The sequence below is a fragment of the Neoarius graeffei genome, chromosome 10 (assembly GCF_027579695.1).
Source record: "Neoarius graeffei isolate fNeoGra1 chromosome 10, fNeoGra1.pri, whole genome shotgun sequence".
Classification (NCBI taxonomy): Eukaryota; Metazoa; Chordata; class Actinopteri; order Siluriformes; family Ariidae; genus Neoarius; species Neoarius graeffei.
Genome location: NC_083578.1, coordinates 64,136,388 through 64,153,891, shown reverse-complemented (window position 1 = coordinate 64,153,891; position 17,504 = coordinate 64,136,388). Strand labels below are relative to the sequence as shown.

The 17,504-nt window shown below is 40.9% G+C and overlaps 1 protein-coding gene across 4 annotated transcripts in view; it reads right to left on the bottom strand.

Moving 5' to 3' along the window:
* The window catches only part of eps15 (epidermal growth factor receptor pathway substrate 15), a 64,337-nt gene that overhangs the window by 44,135 nt on the left and 2,698 nt on the right, over positions 1-17,504 (bottom strand). For all 4 annotated transcript variants that reach the window (XM_060932110.1, XM_060932111.1, XM_060932108.1 and 1 more), the window contains exons 2-7: positions 6,457-6,498; positions 2,226-2,315; positions 741-788; positions 553-648; positions 305-367; positions 17-142 (exon numbers count right to left, since the gene is read on the bottom strand). In XM_060932110.1, coding sequence (XP_060788093.1) covers positions 17-142; positions 305-367; positions 553-648; positions 741-788; positions 2,226-2,315; positions 6,457-6,498 — 465 coding nt within the window. The remainder of the gene's footprint in view (positions 1-16; positions 143-304; positions 368-552; positions 649-740; positions 789-2,225; positions 2,316-6,456; positions 6,499-17,504) is intronic.

The following is a 17,504-nucleotide window of genomic DNA, read 5'->3' as shown; positions in this document are numbered from 1 at the left end:
AACGATTATGGCTTACCCTTCCCAGTACATCGACAGGGAGCTTGGAGTTCAGCAGCACTGGTTTGACCTTGTCGCCTGTGAGCATGCCACCCACCGGCGTGAGACTGTCGAAGATGGCATCGAATTTCAGCTTCTCCTCTGGCTATACCGCAAACATTCAGACAAATGCAGATGAACAATCAATTCTCACATCAAGCTCGATTAAAAACAAGAGAACTAAAAAAGTTAATTATTCAAAGGCATCAGCTAAAAATATTCTCTTCAAATGTCTTGATAAATTTTAAAAGCTTGGATCAGCTCTAACCTTGACCATCCATGGAGTATCAATAGGCACGCCCGCAGGGAGGAGAGGACTGGTTGTGTCGTGCTAGCCAAAAAACAGAAGGAGGAAATATTACCTCATATGTATATGCTGCATTCCTGTTAAAAAGGATACAATTTCTGCAATTTCAGCAAAATTGTTCATGCATTTCCCCCCCACATCATTACTCATCAGGGTGTGCTGAAACACACAACCAGATGCAGAGTTAAGGGGAAAAAGATTCAACTTACAAACTGGGGTGGAGGCACAGCCACGCTGAGGCTTTTGTGGGCAACCTCAAGGCCATTCTGAGCACAAGCCACTAAACGCAGTGCAACGAAAAATTGCTAAAAACGCAGCGAGGAAAACATACATTAGTATACTCATTGTTAAAGTCTTTCAGACTTTTTCGCAGCAATGTATCAAAAATAAAAGATACCTGTTTGTTCAGAAAGCCTTTGCGTTCTGAATCTGCCAAGTCCCATATCTGGAAGCAAAAGATAGGCAAGCTTATAACTTCTACGCATCTATGAATGCACAAAATGCACATGTACAGTAGTTTTCCGGATTCAAGCACAAAGGATTGTACAGACTTCATAAACTCATTACTTTTGGACAGCGTATGACCACGGATCATTTTTGTTTCAAGCAGAAGCCACAAAAAAGGAGTAAAAAGGACAAAAGTCTCATCTGTACAATGCATGAATGAATACTGTTTTGTCACTGCCCACAAAAATATAATGAAGCGCAATACAATAGACAAAAGTCATGAGAAAAAGAAAAGTACAGCCTCCTTCAATTCTACGCTTTTATCATGGAGTTCCTCTCAGTGCAGGTTTCCAGATCCTGTGGCTGCAAAATGAGCCAAAATCATCGCCCCTCCACCAATATGCTTGACATATGGTATGAGGTGTTTGGTGTGATGCACTGCGTTTGGCTTTTGCCAGACATGTTGCTGTGTATGATGTTCAAACACCTCCACCTTGGTTTCGTCAGTCCAAAGTTGTGCTGCCATATTCTTCTTGGAGAGGAGGGCTTTTGCCTAGCCACCCTTTTTCTGATTGTGAGGTCATGAACAAAAGCAATCACAATGTGCTTACAGAGGTTTGTAAGTCAAATGATATAGCTATTGGATTTATCTTGATATCGTTGACCTTGGACTGAAATGTGCCGACACACCCAATCCTGGGAAGACTGGCAGCTGTCTTGAAGGTTCTTCATTTGTAAACAATCCTTCTCACTATAGAATGGTGAATTTTTTAATTGTTCGGAGATGGCCTTATAACCATTTTCAAATTGATGAGCAGTTACTTCTCTGAGGTCACGGCTGACATCCTTTCTTCTGGGCATGATGTAGACACACACTTGTGTGCTACAGAACACCAAACTGCCAGAACTAGTTTATAAAACTAGTCACACTTCTTAATGATTAACTAATCTTGTGCAATTCATTAGTAAACGCCAAGCTGCTAATTACTCTTAAAGCCTGTGGAAACAGGAAGGGTGTACTCATTTTTCCTCCAGCTGGCTTCTAAATGCTGGTTTGATTTTTGGGAAAATATGACGACATATTGAAACCTGTTGTACTTTTGTCGTCATCTGAGATTCTGCTTGCTTATTTATAGAAGCTGGTGAGGACTACACAATTGTTATTTAGGCCTTGGGGGGGGAGGAATGGAGAGTGTACTTTCTTCCCCCCCCATGATTGTATAAAACAAAAATTTTCTAGCTTGGCTTACACGGTGAAAAGCTGGCATGAGTAAACACTATTGCATCCAACTACAAATGCAAAATAAACTAGATGAAGTGTCCTTGTGTCTATATCTAGGCATGTCTGCATCAATAATATTGGCATTCACGTCCCACAGGACTTTCCTTGAATGCTTGAACTGGTTATATACATGTGTACTGTGTTTGACATTACCTTGCCAAGGACAAGGTCTGAAAGCCCAGACCTTTTCAAGAACAAGGCCGCGTCAGTGGCTCCTACTCGCCCACTGCTAGATGGATCGACCTGCACGCAAGCAAAGACACAGAACTGAGAAGAGGCATGTTAGCTCATACTGTACTTTACTCTCATATGGGGCCCTTAAAAATGATAAGAGTCAATGCTCAAACATCCAGGAGACATTCCCAGCAACCTCACATCCTCTGTTGAAATTACATACGGTACACTGATCAGCCAGAACATTATGACCACTGAGAAGTGAAGAACATTGATTTTCTCATTATAAATGGCACCTGTCAAGGGGTGGGAGATATTAGGCAGCAAGAGAACAGGTCAGTCCTTGAAGTTGATGTGTTGGAAACGGGAAAAATGGGCAAGCGTAAGGATCCGACACCCCTTTTCCACCAAATCAGTTCCAGGGCTGGTTCACAACTCGTTCAACTTGTGAGCCAGCTGAGAACCAGTTTGCTTTTCCATAGCTCGGGGTGCTAAGGGGAGCCACGTCATTATGTCACTGTATACGTCAGTTACATCGCTGCGTTTGCATAAACCTTGGCGCGAACATCGAAGCAACAACACGGAGAAGCAGCAGCAGCAACAACAATGGATGACTGCTGCTTTACTGCATCCATGATAGGGCTGAACCATCTATCGTTTTCGACCGAAAATCGCGATCTCAGACAACACGATTTTGGGATCGTCAAAGCTGCGGTTTTTCTCAGTGCTCCTAAACTACTGACCCATGTTTTGTTTCGTCAATAAATTGTCCTCATTTTTTACACTACAGACAAAAATTACATTCAGGAAAGCCTTGTGGCACTCAGTGTGAAAGAATTTTGTGAATATCTCCTTCCGTTTTCGTGTAAATCCCCGTTGTTTGGAGGGAGCACTGTGAGGAGAAACTGCGCTTTCTCTGTGTCTGAGCGCGCGGGTGGGGGAGGGGCTGCTCGCTAACTCTCACACACACACACAAGAGGGAGGGGCCCTGCAATAGCGACTGCTACAGCCACTGCATCACTCTTATTTCCCACAGGGGAATTGTTGGCTCTAGTTATAATTTACAATGCTTATGTACATTCTTTTACAAAAAGTGCAATATTTTGATGCTGCTGAGCCATTGATCAACCTTTTTTTTTTTTTATGTCTGATATGTTGTAGATGGGAAAAGTAAAAGAAGCAAAAAAGTTTACTTAAGAAAGATGGCTCCTTTTTATTTTAAGTTATTATAACTTGTTCCTCAGGCACTCAATGTTAATAAACAGGCCTACATTTGAAATCTGTTGACCTCAGTTTTCATTCTTGCATTAGCTTTATGGAATTCATTGTATTAATTAATTTGCACTGAAACTTGATTTAAAGAAAAAAAATCGTGGTTGAAATCGAAATATCTGCCAGAAAAATCGCAATTCAATTTTTTCTTAAAATCGTTCAGCCCTAATCCATGATATCTCGTCGCTTATTTTAAAATGGCAACCTTTCGCGGTCTTGCTATTGTTGTTGGTCTTAACAACTCTGGCCCCCCCGCTGACGTAAGCGGTTCTTTCCTCTGGCCCAGCAAAGAGCTGGTGCTAGCCTGGAACCAGTTTTTCTGGCCCCAGAGCCAGTTCTTTGTCAGTAGAAACAGAAAACCCGGTTCCAAACTAAGCACTGGCCCCGAACCAGCCCTGGAACTGATCTGGTGGAAAAGGGGCATGAACGACTCTGACTAGGGCCAAATTGTGATGGCTAGATGACTGGGTCTGAGCATCTCCAAAATGGCACATCTTGTGTGTTCCCATTATGCAGTGGTTAGTACCTACCAAAAGTGGTCCAAGGAAGGACAAGCAGTGAACCGGCAACAGGGTCATGGGTGTCGCATGGGCACAAAAAGTTAATGCTGACATCTTTCTGTTTTAGCCAGCATTAACTTTTTCAGCAGTTTGTGCTACAGTAGCTCTTCTGAGGGATTGGACCATATGGGCTAGCCTTCGTGCTCCATGTGAATCAATGAGCCTTCGACACCCATGACCCTGTCGCCAGTTCACCGGCTGTCCTTCCATGGACCACTTTTGGTAGGTACTAACCACTGCATCCCGGGAACACCCCACAAGATGTTGCGTTTTGGAGATACTCAGACCCAGTCATCTAGCCATCACAATTTAGCCCTCGTCAAAGTCGCTCAGACCCTTACGTTTGCCCATTCTTCCTGCTTACAACACAACTTCAAGAACTGACTGTTCTCTTGCTGCCTAATATATCCCACCCTTTGATAGGTGCCACTGTAATGAGATAAAATCAATCAATCAATGCTATTCTATCCACATTCACTGAATATGAGCAATCGTGCACTCTGATTGGCTACTCTACTACTAGGCTATCAGCTCATACTGTGAGTAGAGGAAAAACAAAATGGCGGAGCGTGCTGCTGAACCAACCGATGATGAAATAAAAACTACTCGAAAACAAAACCCCGAAAAAAAAAATGGAATAAAAAGTCTCTTTATTTTTCAAGAATTATTATAGCATTTTTCACAAATTGCTATTGTCATTTCACTGGTTTGTTTATCTTAAGTGGAAATTATTTTGTATAAAAGTTTTTATTTATCGAATTTGCAAAAAATAAAAATGCTCCGTTTTTCAAAATCCAGTTAATGTGGATAGAATAAAAGTTATTCCACTCAATCTCGTTGCACATGGCTTATAGCCAACTCGGCACTACACGCCTCGTCGGCTATCAGCTCATGTACAACTCGATTTCGTGGAATAACTTATTCACTTCACCTGTCCGTGGTCATAATGTTATGTCTGATCCGTGTGTGGTGCTGAGGAGTTCTGCTTCATGGAGAAAATTTGGAGAGGAAAAAAAAGTAATTCAGAAAAAAAAAAAAAAAAAAAAAAAAGCATTTGACCCTCCGTGACTTTGACAAGTTAAATACTTATCAAAAGCTTTCTTCAACAGTAATTTAAGCACTTAAGTAGGTGTACAGCCTTATATCAGACACTGTTACAATATTTCCATTTACCATTTGTCAACACATTAATCTGACAGTGTTTAAAGGCTTCAACACACCCAAATCAATTTAGTCATTTCTTCATTAACATCGGCGTGTTAAGATTGGCACGGGCGTGTGAAATGTGCAGTGCTGTAACTTGCCTGCAGTTTAGAGCCAGTGTATTGTCTTATCTATTGCTCAGGATGACGCATGAATTTGCCTGAAAACAAATGTCAGTTCCGATGGGATGCACAAATGCATGACGGGAAAATCTTTGCCAGGACGGGTGTAGGCTCTGCTCACTGCTGTCTCATCCTTACTCAGCAGTCGGAGCCATAACATCATTTATTCAATGAATTATTTATTCGATGAGGCCTCTTATTACAGAGACCATGTTACAGAAAGGATGGGTTCAAAGAGCTGTTGGTTAAATCCACAGATGAGTGCATCTCTTACTACAGCCAGATCAGTCTTTTGCTGTAAAATACTGCACAAATGAACTAAACATGCTGTGAATTTCAAAAACACAAAAATATCAGGTGTCATTTATCAATTTTTTAGCAATACTAAAAAAAGTATTTTTAGTGCCTGTAAATTAACGTTTTCTGCCAGATTTACAAATGTTTCAGCAACACAGCTAATTCACATGTAGTTATGCTGATGAAATTTTAAGTACACAGACAGTTGGCAAAAGCTGAAAGGAAGAAATGGAAGTTAAATTCGATTCACTTTTATGCCAGTGAAGCTAAATCTTCCTTCGGCTGAGGCTTTTGTTATGGCTGAAGGCTACGTGCAGACAGCCCAATATATTGGTTAATTAACACCAGTAATATGAAACGAGCGGTTTTCAAAAAACGTTTGATGGTATTCTTCGTCCCTGATCAAGTGAACAAGCATACGGATGTGTTTTTGACAAAGACTCCAAAGCACTTCTGCAAGTCAGAATAAAATAAATACTCTCACTATAAAATTTATCAATTTAAACTTGACAGCATGTCCCATATATACAAGGGCAGTAATTCATGCAAACAATAGGATTTACATTAGTTAATCTTCTGATGTGTAAATTTACTTACACTCAAGAGCATGAGTAGGATACAAACATTTCTCCAAATTTACAGGATTTTTCATGAATACCAAATTGCTTGTGTAAACACTCAAACATTTACGTGTAAATCTGTTCATATTCAGCTTGATAAACGTGATCCATTGTGAGTAAAGAGGCCCATGCTTACTTGTCGATAGTACTTGTCGTACACAGGGTTCCCACTCGAAAGCTGCATGGAAAAAAGAAAAGCATTAGTCTAAGGCAATAAAAATGTTTGCTCCTTACTGAACGGTATGGCAGACAATCCTGAGATATAAGGCAACTAAACTATGATGATCTTTTGATGTGTGTGTGTTTGTCAGAAGAACATCATAAATCAGGATGCACAGAAAAAAGGAAGGCCATCTGGCAACCAGCAGACAGGTTATGGGTGTGAATGTTCAAAGCGATTCAAAAAGGCCTCACACAGAACAGAACAGTCCCTTAATGTAGACGCTTCGGATACAGAAAGAAAAACTTAACGTCGCTGACTAATAATTAAATTAAAATGTACTAAAAACAAATTTTCTATTTACGTCGAAATAAAATCAAACTACAACACCCTTCAAACAAATTCATGATTCAGCAGTTTGGAACGGAAATAAATTATTTTGCGTATGGCTGAAGTACCCTTGAGCAAAGCACCTAACCCCCAATTGCTCCCCAGGCTGCTCCGGATATGTCACTCCGGATAAGAATGTCTGCTAATTGCCTGTGATGTAATGAAATCTTTTCAGCATAAAATTAGTGCTAATATTGATAATTATTACGAATATTGATCCAGTTATTAAGGATAACTGTGAAACAATTTGTATGACTGCAGATATTTTTGCCCCTTTGTACGATATTCAGTGCAAAACCTGGACATAAAATGCATCTTAGGTTTTACCGAAGGAGGACATATAATTTGTGATTAGCAATTATGGATAAGATCCATCATTTCAATCCAGTCCAGAGCAGCAATAGTCATTTTAATGCCATAATTCCAGGCTAAATTAACCTGCATTTTGTTGAACTCGAAACCCCATCAATAATAGTGATCCTGATTAGGGATGGGTATCGGTAAGATTTTAATGGTACTCCCAACTCTTACAGATACTACCTATGGATCTGGTACTTCAAGAACACTCTTATAGCATCTGTATGTGATGGACATGATGTTTTGACAAACTGCTCATGTTTCCACCCTTACATGCAAAAGACATGTTGCACTTATAGCAACGAACATCTACTCTAGTGAAGTGTAACCACATTTTTGAACATTTAGTTCTCTCTGCCATCGTCACTCAGAGCAATGTCTCAGCAGCCCTTTTTACACAGATATTCTGCAATTTAAAAAAAAAAGTAAACGAAGGTTCCTTAATATTCCCGCTTTGGTTGTTTACACTTAACTAAATAAACCTGGCATTAGACATTTGAATTTGAGCTGGACTCAGGAAGAATGTCAAAAACCTCAAACCCCTGTTCCACAATGCTGCCTGTGCCTTTTATAGAGACGTCAATCTCGTCTCTGTTACTGTCAATCGGCCCAGCTCAGCGGCAAAACACGGAACCCCAGTTCCACGTTCGGACGTTTTACACAGAACGAGGCAGAATAAAGGTGCAGATTCTGAGAGAGAGAGAGAGAGAGAGAGAGAGAGAGAGAGAGAGAGAGAGAGCTGTCCCATTCCCTGTCCCTCACACACAGATTCTGAGAGAGAGAGAGAGAGAGAGAGAGAGCTGTCCCATTCCCTGTCCCTCACACACAGATTCTGGGGGGGGAGCTGTCCCATTCCCTGTCCTTCGCACACAGATTCTGAGAGAGAGAGAGAGAGAGAGAGAGAGAGAGAGAGAGAGAGAGAGAGAGAGAGCTGTCCCATTCCCTGTCTCTCGCACACAGATTCTGAGAGAGAGAGAGAGACACACACATGTCCCATTCCCTGTCCCTCGCACACAGATTCTAAGAGAAAGAGAGCTGTCCCATTCCCTGTCCCTCGCACACAGATTCTGAGAGAAAGAGAGCTGTCCCATTCCCTGTCCCTCGCACACAGATTCTGAGAGAAAGAGAGCTGTCCCATTCCCTGTCCCTTGCACACAGATTCTGAGAGAAAGAGAGCTGTCCCATTCCCTGTCCCTCGCACACAGATTCTGAGAGGGAGAGAGACGCCTCTCTTCTGGACTGGAACAGCAAAAATGTATCACAGACAAATGTCTTAATCAGAAAGGAACTGGTGAGATAATATGTGCAAGATAACTTTTAATGTAGCAATAATAAATAGGAAGCATATTTCCTTAATTTCTCCAGTACCAAAACTGATAACATTTAGTCAAAGAACTTACTGATAATACAGTATTTAAAAGTAGACGGCCCTTCGATTTCATAAAAATTAGTGAAATTTAATCGTGATATGTTTATTTCTGTAATATTAAAAAAATAAATTAATTTAAAAAATAAGCCACAGAATGGCCTGGGGTGTGAAGTTATTTAATTTGAGCGGATTCTCTAGCAAATAAATGTGCATGAACTCCGTGTGCGCATGCGCACGTTTCCCTTCATTGTCTTCATCTTTTGGGTTTTACGGCAGCTGGTATCCATAGTGTTGCATTACTGCCATCTACAGGTTTACCTTGACCATGCAATGACAGTTACATCATCCAGTCTCTAAACGAACAGCTGATCACACCGAGGTACTCGCTGACCGCCGAGATTTATTAGTTTGGACCTGCGTTTCCTTTCCTTCGCAACATAACGTCTTTTCTCCTCACTTTCCGTTACTGTAGTCGGTCTTTCGTGTTTCATTCGCATCCTCCATTGTTCTCTCCTGTTTCAAATTTGTATCCCATAATGCCTTGCGCAAACAGGAAAAGCCCACCATGTGATGCATGACATAGTATCTTGTATCGCGTCATGGTGAAGTGAGAAATAATAGCAGAGAATTTACGGCCACATGGCCCTAAATTCATTAATTGTTCTATTTAAAAAAAAAAAAAAAAAAAAAAACACTAATAAAATTGCAAATCTGTGATTTGAATTCAGGAACTTTCGGTCCACTAAACAAAAATAATTGGGTGTCAGGGAAAATTATTTCTATGACCTAATCTTAAAAAAATCTGGAAGGCAGCCTACTTTTAACTGACTTTGATGAAAGTGAGATTCTCTAGCTGGCAAAATATGTATGAAACTTCCCTCCAGATGTGCGTGTGCCTGGCTTTCTCAGTTCCCCTCTGTAGTACACTGCCTGGCTCTGTAACATAACTATATGGTGAGCTTATCGGGTGCACGTGTAATGTACCTGATGTGCTTCTGGTGTGGTATTGTGTATTTTTAATTTCAGCACAAATATTTGCACACAATTAGTTATTTGCACTTGCACTTTATAAGTATGAAGCCTTAGCTAAGGGACCAGACATTTCAATGGGAACTTAGGCACTCCGGGTAGCTTCTGGATATGAAAATATTAAATACAATTGACATGTACAAACCTGCAGAAAACAGACTTTATATTTATTTGGCCCACAGAAGGTTTTAGTTTCTTCTTCGGTGCCATTTTGTAAAAACAGAGAAATTGTCTGCAACAACCACCAACTGCGTCTTGACTGCCTGCTACGGTGTGGTCATGTGGTCCGGCTCAGCCAATCACAGCGCGAGAATCGGTCAACAAATATGCCGTTGCTTCTGGTCATGTTAGACCCAAATCAAAGACAGAATTTCATGGTGAAATAAATGGATTTACAGCAAATTATGGGCAGCAGAGATGATAGAAAAATCACTTGAACATTGAAAGTCAAGTTTTTACTTTTTTCTGGGCTCGAGTAGCTGGCGCAGACCGTCTGTGTAGGCAGAGAAAACTGCCAGTCGCTGGCACTTGTGGACATCTCTGAACCCAGTCATCTCATCTCATTATCTCTAGCCGCTTTATCCTTCTACAGGGTCGCAGGCAAGCTGGAGCCTATCCCAGCTGACTACGGGCGAAAGGCGGGGTACACCCTGGACAAGTCGCCAGGTCATCACAGGGCTGACACATAGACACAGACAACCATTCACACTCACATTCACACCTACGGTCAATTTAGAGTCACCAGTTAACCTAACCTGCATGTCTTTGGACTGTGGGGGAAACCGGAGGAAACCCACGCGGACACGGGGAGAACATGCAAACTCCACACAGAAAGGCCCTCGCCGGCCCCAGGGCTCGAACCCAGGACCTTCTTGCTGTGAGGCGACAGCGCTAACCACTACACCACCGTGCTGCCCCTGAACCCAGTCAGCTTTTCTTTTTTTTTTTAAGCTCACAGAAAAAACACATGCTTCAACAAGCCATTCAGATATCGCTCGCCTCCATACATCAAAAAGGAAGCTCATTAGAATTACACCGTCCCCTCATCCGAGTACGCATCTTCACCTTGAGAACTGCCTTTGCGAAGGATGCGCCATTTTTTCCCCCCTCACAAGCACTGGACCCACTCGCATTATGTCAAAGCAAGCTAAACACAGGAACTGCTCCTGTTATCAGCTGCACAGACCAGCAAACATCCTTACAGGGGTTGATTTGATCGAGTATATTTTTGACAGCAACGTCCCAGCTACAGTTGGGAAAAACCTGTTTGTGGGTGGTAGCCATTTTATGTATGACTGCTTTAATAACCTGGGCCAGTACAATGCAGGATTGACAATGAAACTGTACCAAAAAGAAGGATCAATACCAACTGCCCGTGTCAAAACTGCTCCCTTTTGTGCAACATCGCAGAGTTTTCTCCAAGCATTACCAAGTTTTCTATTTATGTCCGTCTCTCATTTCCTTTCATGAGCAGCATAAGGGCTCATGTTAAGTATAATCGAGCGATCTTAATACAACTGGGCAAACTGGGTTACAGAGGATATTTTATTGTGAAACTATTTACATATTTAAATTTAAAAAGGCACACCCTCAATTTGCCTGTTTTACGCTGTAGGGTTTTCATATCCTCAAGCAGCATTAAAAAAAATTTTAATAAAAAGGCGGGGGGGGTCAATTAAATAAATAAATCCTGCAACCTTGACAGAAACATCTTAATAATAATAGAAAAGGGGTATGTCTCCTTTAATTGCCAACTTGTTACCCAAGTGTGCTTTTCAAATGAAGGATGTGATGCAAGTTTGGTAAATAGTACATAGAACACGTGTCAAATTATTTGCGATGGACATGCGCAGTCTTTGACACTCAAGATGGCAGCAGATGAAGTTGTAATTTTTAAATTCCAATTTAAAACACCACTGGGGAAATTTAGCCAACAGAACAAAACTCACTAAAATATTTAATCACAAATGTGAGCAAACAGTGAGCAGCTGAACGAAGAATAACAGTGAGGTTCCTGTTTGGCATAACCGACTTCCCCGGATTTACTGCAGGACAATAAAGATGCAAATAATGCTAATTATCAAAGCGATAACTCATTTTCCTTCACAATCTGTCAGGATTGTTTTCATAGCTATTTTATGTATTGAACTAAATGGAAAGCAAATCAATAAAAAGAGTTGTTTGGTGGAGCGCGAGGGATCTTCCCAAACCGCCACACATGGTTGCCGTGCACAGGCCGACGTGTTAAATCTGCACATAAACAGTCGACACTGCGACAACTGAACATTTTGCACTGCATTGCTTTCTTACAGTGGTCTTCACTGACTGACATCTGAGCACAATCCCAGCTGTTGATTTCAGCCCGGAAGCTCCGTCTCCCTTCAGGAGTTTAACGATGCATGATAGAGTTTCTTCCAGCCAATATTTTGCAAAGAGAGCAACCATTTTCATTTACATGCTGGATAAACGGCAGAACTTTTCAGAATACAATCACTTAATCTGGTCTATGCAAATGAACGTTACTACTAGTCAAATAATCGTTTCAGTTATTGCATCTCTAACCAGTCAACAATAAACACTTGGAAGTAAACGTGTCAGCACAAACATGTCTACTGGCAACACAAGTTATCAACTCATTTATTCTACGGCAACTACAATTGCCGTTTCTCTCGAACAGCTTTTCTTTCCATGAAGCCAAGTATACTCAGGAGAACAGAGAAAGGGGGAGCGTTCCCTTGAAATCTTCTGCTCCTGAAATTTGAGTATGCATGATATACATACATGGGTGACCAAGGAAAACCATGAATGAATAAATAAATAAATAAATAAATAAACGGAGAAACAATCAGTGATATTTCCAAACAGCTGAACTGTACAGATATGATTAAACAATTCAGAAAATTATGTAAATCGTGTGCCATGGTCTTCACCGTCGTCAAATCACAACCCAACTGATCACCTTCGACACCAGATTTTTGTTTGGTACAAACTTTGTTATAGACTTATTTTATGAGTTCTACATTATTGAGTCAGTAAAAACAAACATTTTCAATTTCCAAACATTAGCTTTCCATCACAAATTTAAAATTTTCATATGTCAGTAAAGAAAGTAGAATATAATGTATTATACATACAGGACAATTTTTCAATGCAGTAAACATTTATTTTTTAGCGGGCCGGTTTCCATCAAATCCTGCGCTCTGATTGGCTGGCAAGTGGGTCCGTATCCTACGATACGGACCCCAGTTACGGACCCTGATTATGGACCTCTGGCGACTCGCTCATTCACAATAACAAACATAGTAGCATTTTTTGTCAACATTTATCTTTTTTTGTTAAGATTTATTTATAAGATAATCAAAAATCTTATAAATTTTTGCCAGCATTTCTCAGGAGAATAGCTTTAATTTTACAGCATGGATAGCGATAACGGCAGTGTTCACAGCAAAAGCAAGTTTTACTACCCTGAGGAAGAAGAAATAAAAGAAAACATTTCAGGAGAAAACTAAAAACCTCTAATGCCGCTTTTCCACTACCAACGCGGCTGAGTTGGGCTGAGCCGTGCCGTGCTGAGTCGGGCTGAGTCGAGCTGAGTGGGGCTGTTGGAGTTGCATTTCGACTACAACCGCGCTGAACCGTGCTGGCTGGAAGTGGGTGGACACATTGGGTGGAGTTAGCGAAAGTGGGTGGACGTCACGTGATTTCGTTAGGCGGCGCAAACAGTGACATCAGTGGCCTTTAAAGCGGTAGTCTCACAACCCAGATAGTAAACAATAAACATGGAGGACATGGAGTCGTTAGTGTTGCTGGTCTTGGTGCTGTGGCTTGTTGTCACCGATAACGCCAACAGATACTGGCAAGAGCGTATAGATGAGGCGAGGCGCATAAGGCTTCAGAAATTCTCGTAATTCATAATTCTTCTTCTTCCGGGTTTACAGTGTTTACAGATCCCAGCGTGCTCGCGGGGCGTGTGTGGGCATGTGAGGACACTCCCCCTCACCAATCAGTGCACAGGGGAGTGTCTGCTCACGCCCCTAGCCCCACTCGGCTCGGTTTGGCTCGCTTCAGCCCTACTCCAAAACCATGCAAGTTTTGGGTGCTAAGCAGGGCTGAAGCGAGCTGAGTCGTGCTGCTCTAAGGTAGTCGAAACGCGAGCCGTATCGGGCTGAAGCGAGCTGAAGTGAGCTGAAAAAGGGTAGTGGAAAAGGGCCATTACTGTTGCTAACACTGAGCAACAATATGGCTGAATCCTGAATGACTCCTATTTGTATAAATAGGGGACTACATAGTAGGGATGTTAACCGATGACCGTTTGACCGATGGTTGACCGAATCAACTTCAACCGGTTAATTTTTTTTTTGGTTGTCGGTTTAAAAAAAAAAAAAAAAATCGTTTTGAAGCTGCCGATTTTGGAGTGGAGAACCTGGAATTCTGTGTTGTAAACGCTTGGGGCATGCCATGCGGTGTAAGGACAACAGCTGACAAATCAGAAACACCCATTCAGTCATGTCCCGCCCTCCTGCCCCAGTTGAAGACAGCTGCCACTCGGCGAAAGAAAAGTGTAGACACAGGCTTTTTAGCTTACAAATTACTATTCTGGTTTTTTTTTTAATTATTATTAGAAGGCACATCGAGTTTAGTCCTGCCTTGGCCAGTGCATTCTGAAAGTAAGTTTCGGATGCCGCCTTTTTCACGGCTGAATCGTGCAGATCCGATTTTTTATTTTTTTATTTTTTTTTTTTTTTTTTTGGGGGGGGGGGGGGGGGGGGGGGTTGGAGTGTCTGAATAATTTCATCAGAGTAAATTCTGTATTAAAATTACTAAATAAGCAAATGCCATTACAGTCCATGAAACATAGGAAGTATGAGAAGAAAACAGTATATCAGAAAACGTGCGCAGCTTTCTGATTTACTGTTTTCTTCTCATACTTCCTATGTTGCATGGACTGTAACGGCATTTGCTTATTTAGTAATTTTAATACAGAATTTACTCTGATGAAATTATTCAGACGCTCCAACGCCCCCCCTAAAAAAAAAATCGGATCTGCACGATTCAGCCGTAAAAAAAAGGCGGCATCCGCCAAAAGGCACGCTGTTTGCATCCCTGTTTAAACTCATAGGTTAACTGACTTTAACCGGCTAATGAGGCTCGGTGGTCGGTCAAGATTTTTTTTAGTTTTCGCCATCCCTACTACATAGGCGGCAAAATGTAGTTTTTTCCCCTGCCATAGAAGTGCACTTGTATACCGAGGAGGAAGCAATTTGCATTACAGCCATGAATGAGGATTCAAAATGGCGTCTCGCCTCGGCTCGGTTTTCCCTTTCAGGCGTTCTCGTTTCCTGTTAGAATTTGGTAAAGAAAAAAATAAAGATATTATTTACCAGCTTAAGGTCGGTCCGCATGGTGAAATACCGTGACCTCGGCCTTGAATACTGACCTCGGCCCAGAGGGCCTCGCTCAGTACTTTCAAGACCTCAGTCACGGTATTTCACGATACGGACCTCCCAGCTGATAAATAACATATTCTATTCCCTTCTAGCAGGTTTCATTCATTTGGTTTGATAGCAGGCAACAGTTAGCAAACTGCTTATCCAACATGTGTTACGTTACTCAACCTAGTGGAGAATGAGCGTTGAATATGGTTTACGATATTGCATGGTTGTCAAGACAACCTGACGTCACACGTCAGAGATGTAAAACTTCCGTGTAGCAAGCAACTGTGACAATTTGTAAACAAACATGGCTGCCAGGTTTGCTTCGTTAAATACAGAAGATTTGGAGAGAATTTTGAAAGAGAAAAACATGTTGAACACCCGAAAGGAATGTTTATAATAATAATAATAATAATAATAATAATAGCTGGCTTTTTTCATGGTATATCACCTATATTCCATTCAGCTAACATGAGATTGAACGAGTTCAGTATCATACTAGCTGAATGGAATAGATCTGAAATACCACTTTTCAGACAAAAATAAAAAAAAAATGAAGGCTGCTGGGTTTTTGTTCCAAAATTAAGAAGCAAATGTGACAATCCCTGTGTCTGAAATCACTCACTCGTTCACTACTCCCTATATTGGGAATTACTAAATAGAGGACTATACAGTGAGCTCATTGGTAAAATGAAAACGCTTTCGGACACAAATCAGTCACGCTGGTATTTACACCAGTACTGTCGCACAATTAAAACGTACCAGATCAGTCGGCTAGTGGGTTTTCAAAATAATAAAATACATGCATGCATTTTTGTGATAAATACACATTATACTGAGCGCATTTCCCACATTAATCAATCAAAGTACCTGCATCTTTCAGGTTTTGAGGTTTTTTTTTTTTAAATCAAAGCTGAATACTTTCTTCTTTGCTGGTGCCTTTTATCAAATCAAATTTGAGACTTAATTTGATTTCTTTCAGCATGACCACAATGCATGATGGGATATTGCTTTGGTTCGTGACCATCGGTTGTACACTACTTTTCATGATGCACTGTGGGATACTTTGAGGTGTAATAATCCTCAGCAAGGTTTCGGACAGCACTACAAATTGGCGTCCCCACTATATAGTGCCCTATATAGTGAGTAGGGAGCGATTTCAGACACAGGGAAAGTGTCCAGAAGAACTGTGGCTGCTTCTGCAAGATGCTCAGTAAAACCAACAGCTCATTTCCTTATAAAACTGCACTCATTGTACCTGAGACTACTAGAACGGCAGCTACAATTAATTATTGACACCTTTTCAGATTTACCAATAAAAAACAAATTTTACAAAAGGTGAGTTTCAGTTACAACAGTTATTATTGGTTAATTAATCAACCGTAAGACCCCCCCACCCCACCCTTTGATCTTGTCGTCTGATGACACAGCTCATTAACCAAGATGGAGTTTTTTGTTTTGTTTTTTTAAGCACGATCAGCAATTTGAGGAAAACCCGGATGTTATCATCGCAGGTAAGCATGGTGGAAAGATCACGGACATCTTTTTTATTTATCAAATTTGCCGATATTTCATGATCTCCTTGTCGAAACCTACTGTGTTTCTTACTCTTTCATTTGACAGTCGCTATTTTGTATCTAAACACGAGTTTGAGAAATCACGTGAGGTGTTGATAATAGTAAATCACTTTCACCGGTGGCCACCATTATCGACACCCTGTGGAATTAAGTGACATTTACAACTGTTATGGATCGATCTTTGTGTAACATTGCTGAAGTAGATGAAGTGCTTTTTATTTAAAAAAAAAAAAAAAAAAAAAAAGAGTGCTGTGATTTATAATCATTTTTCTCTGATTCATAACACAATGGAATGTTTAGAGAGTATTTGGAATCCGACTGCAATAAATAGAATTCGACCAGAATTAAAATCTCATCTCATCTCATTATCTCTAGCCGCTTTATCCTGTTCTACAGGGTCGCAGGCAAGCTGGAGCCTATCCCAGCTGACTACGGGCGAAAGGCGGGGTACACCCTGGACAAGTCGCCAGGTCATCACAGGGCTGACACATAGACACAGACAACCATTCACACTCACATTCACACCTACGGTCAATTTAGAGTCCAGAATTAAAATTCCTAGCATATTTAAAAAAAAAAAAATTCTTCCATTCAGAAAATATTTTTTGCAATTTGTTGTAAATATCTACCACATATTACAATATCAGTAGACATGTCAGTGTTTTTTTTTTAAATAAATAAAAATCACCCGGATGTCAATAATTATGGAACGGTATCGATAACTGTAGACAAAGGCGTCGATAACTGTGAAACGGTATCACGCGATCTGATACGCCAAGTAATCAGGAATCAACTCATGTTTGTCCAGTGGAAGTTTGAGTAATTATTCATGCACAACTTACGCACTGAAAGTCTTTTCTACTTTTGCAA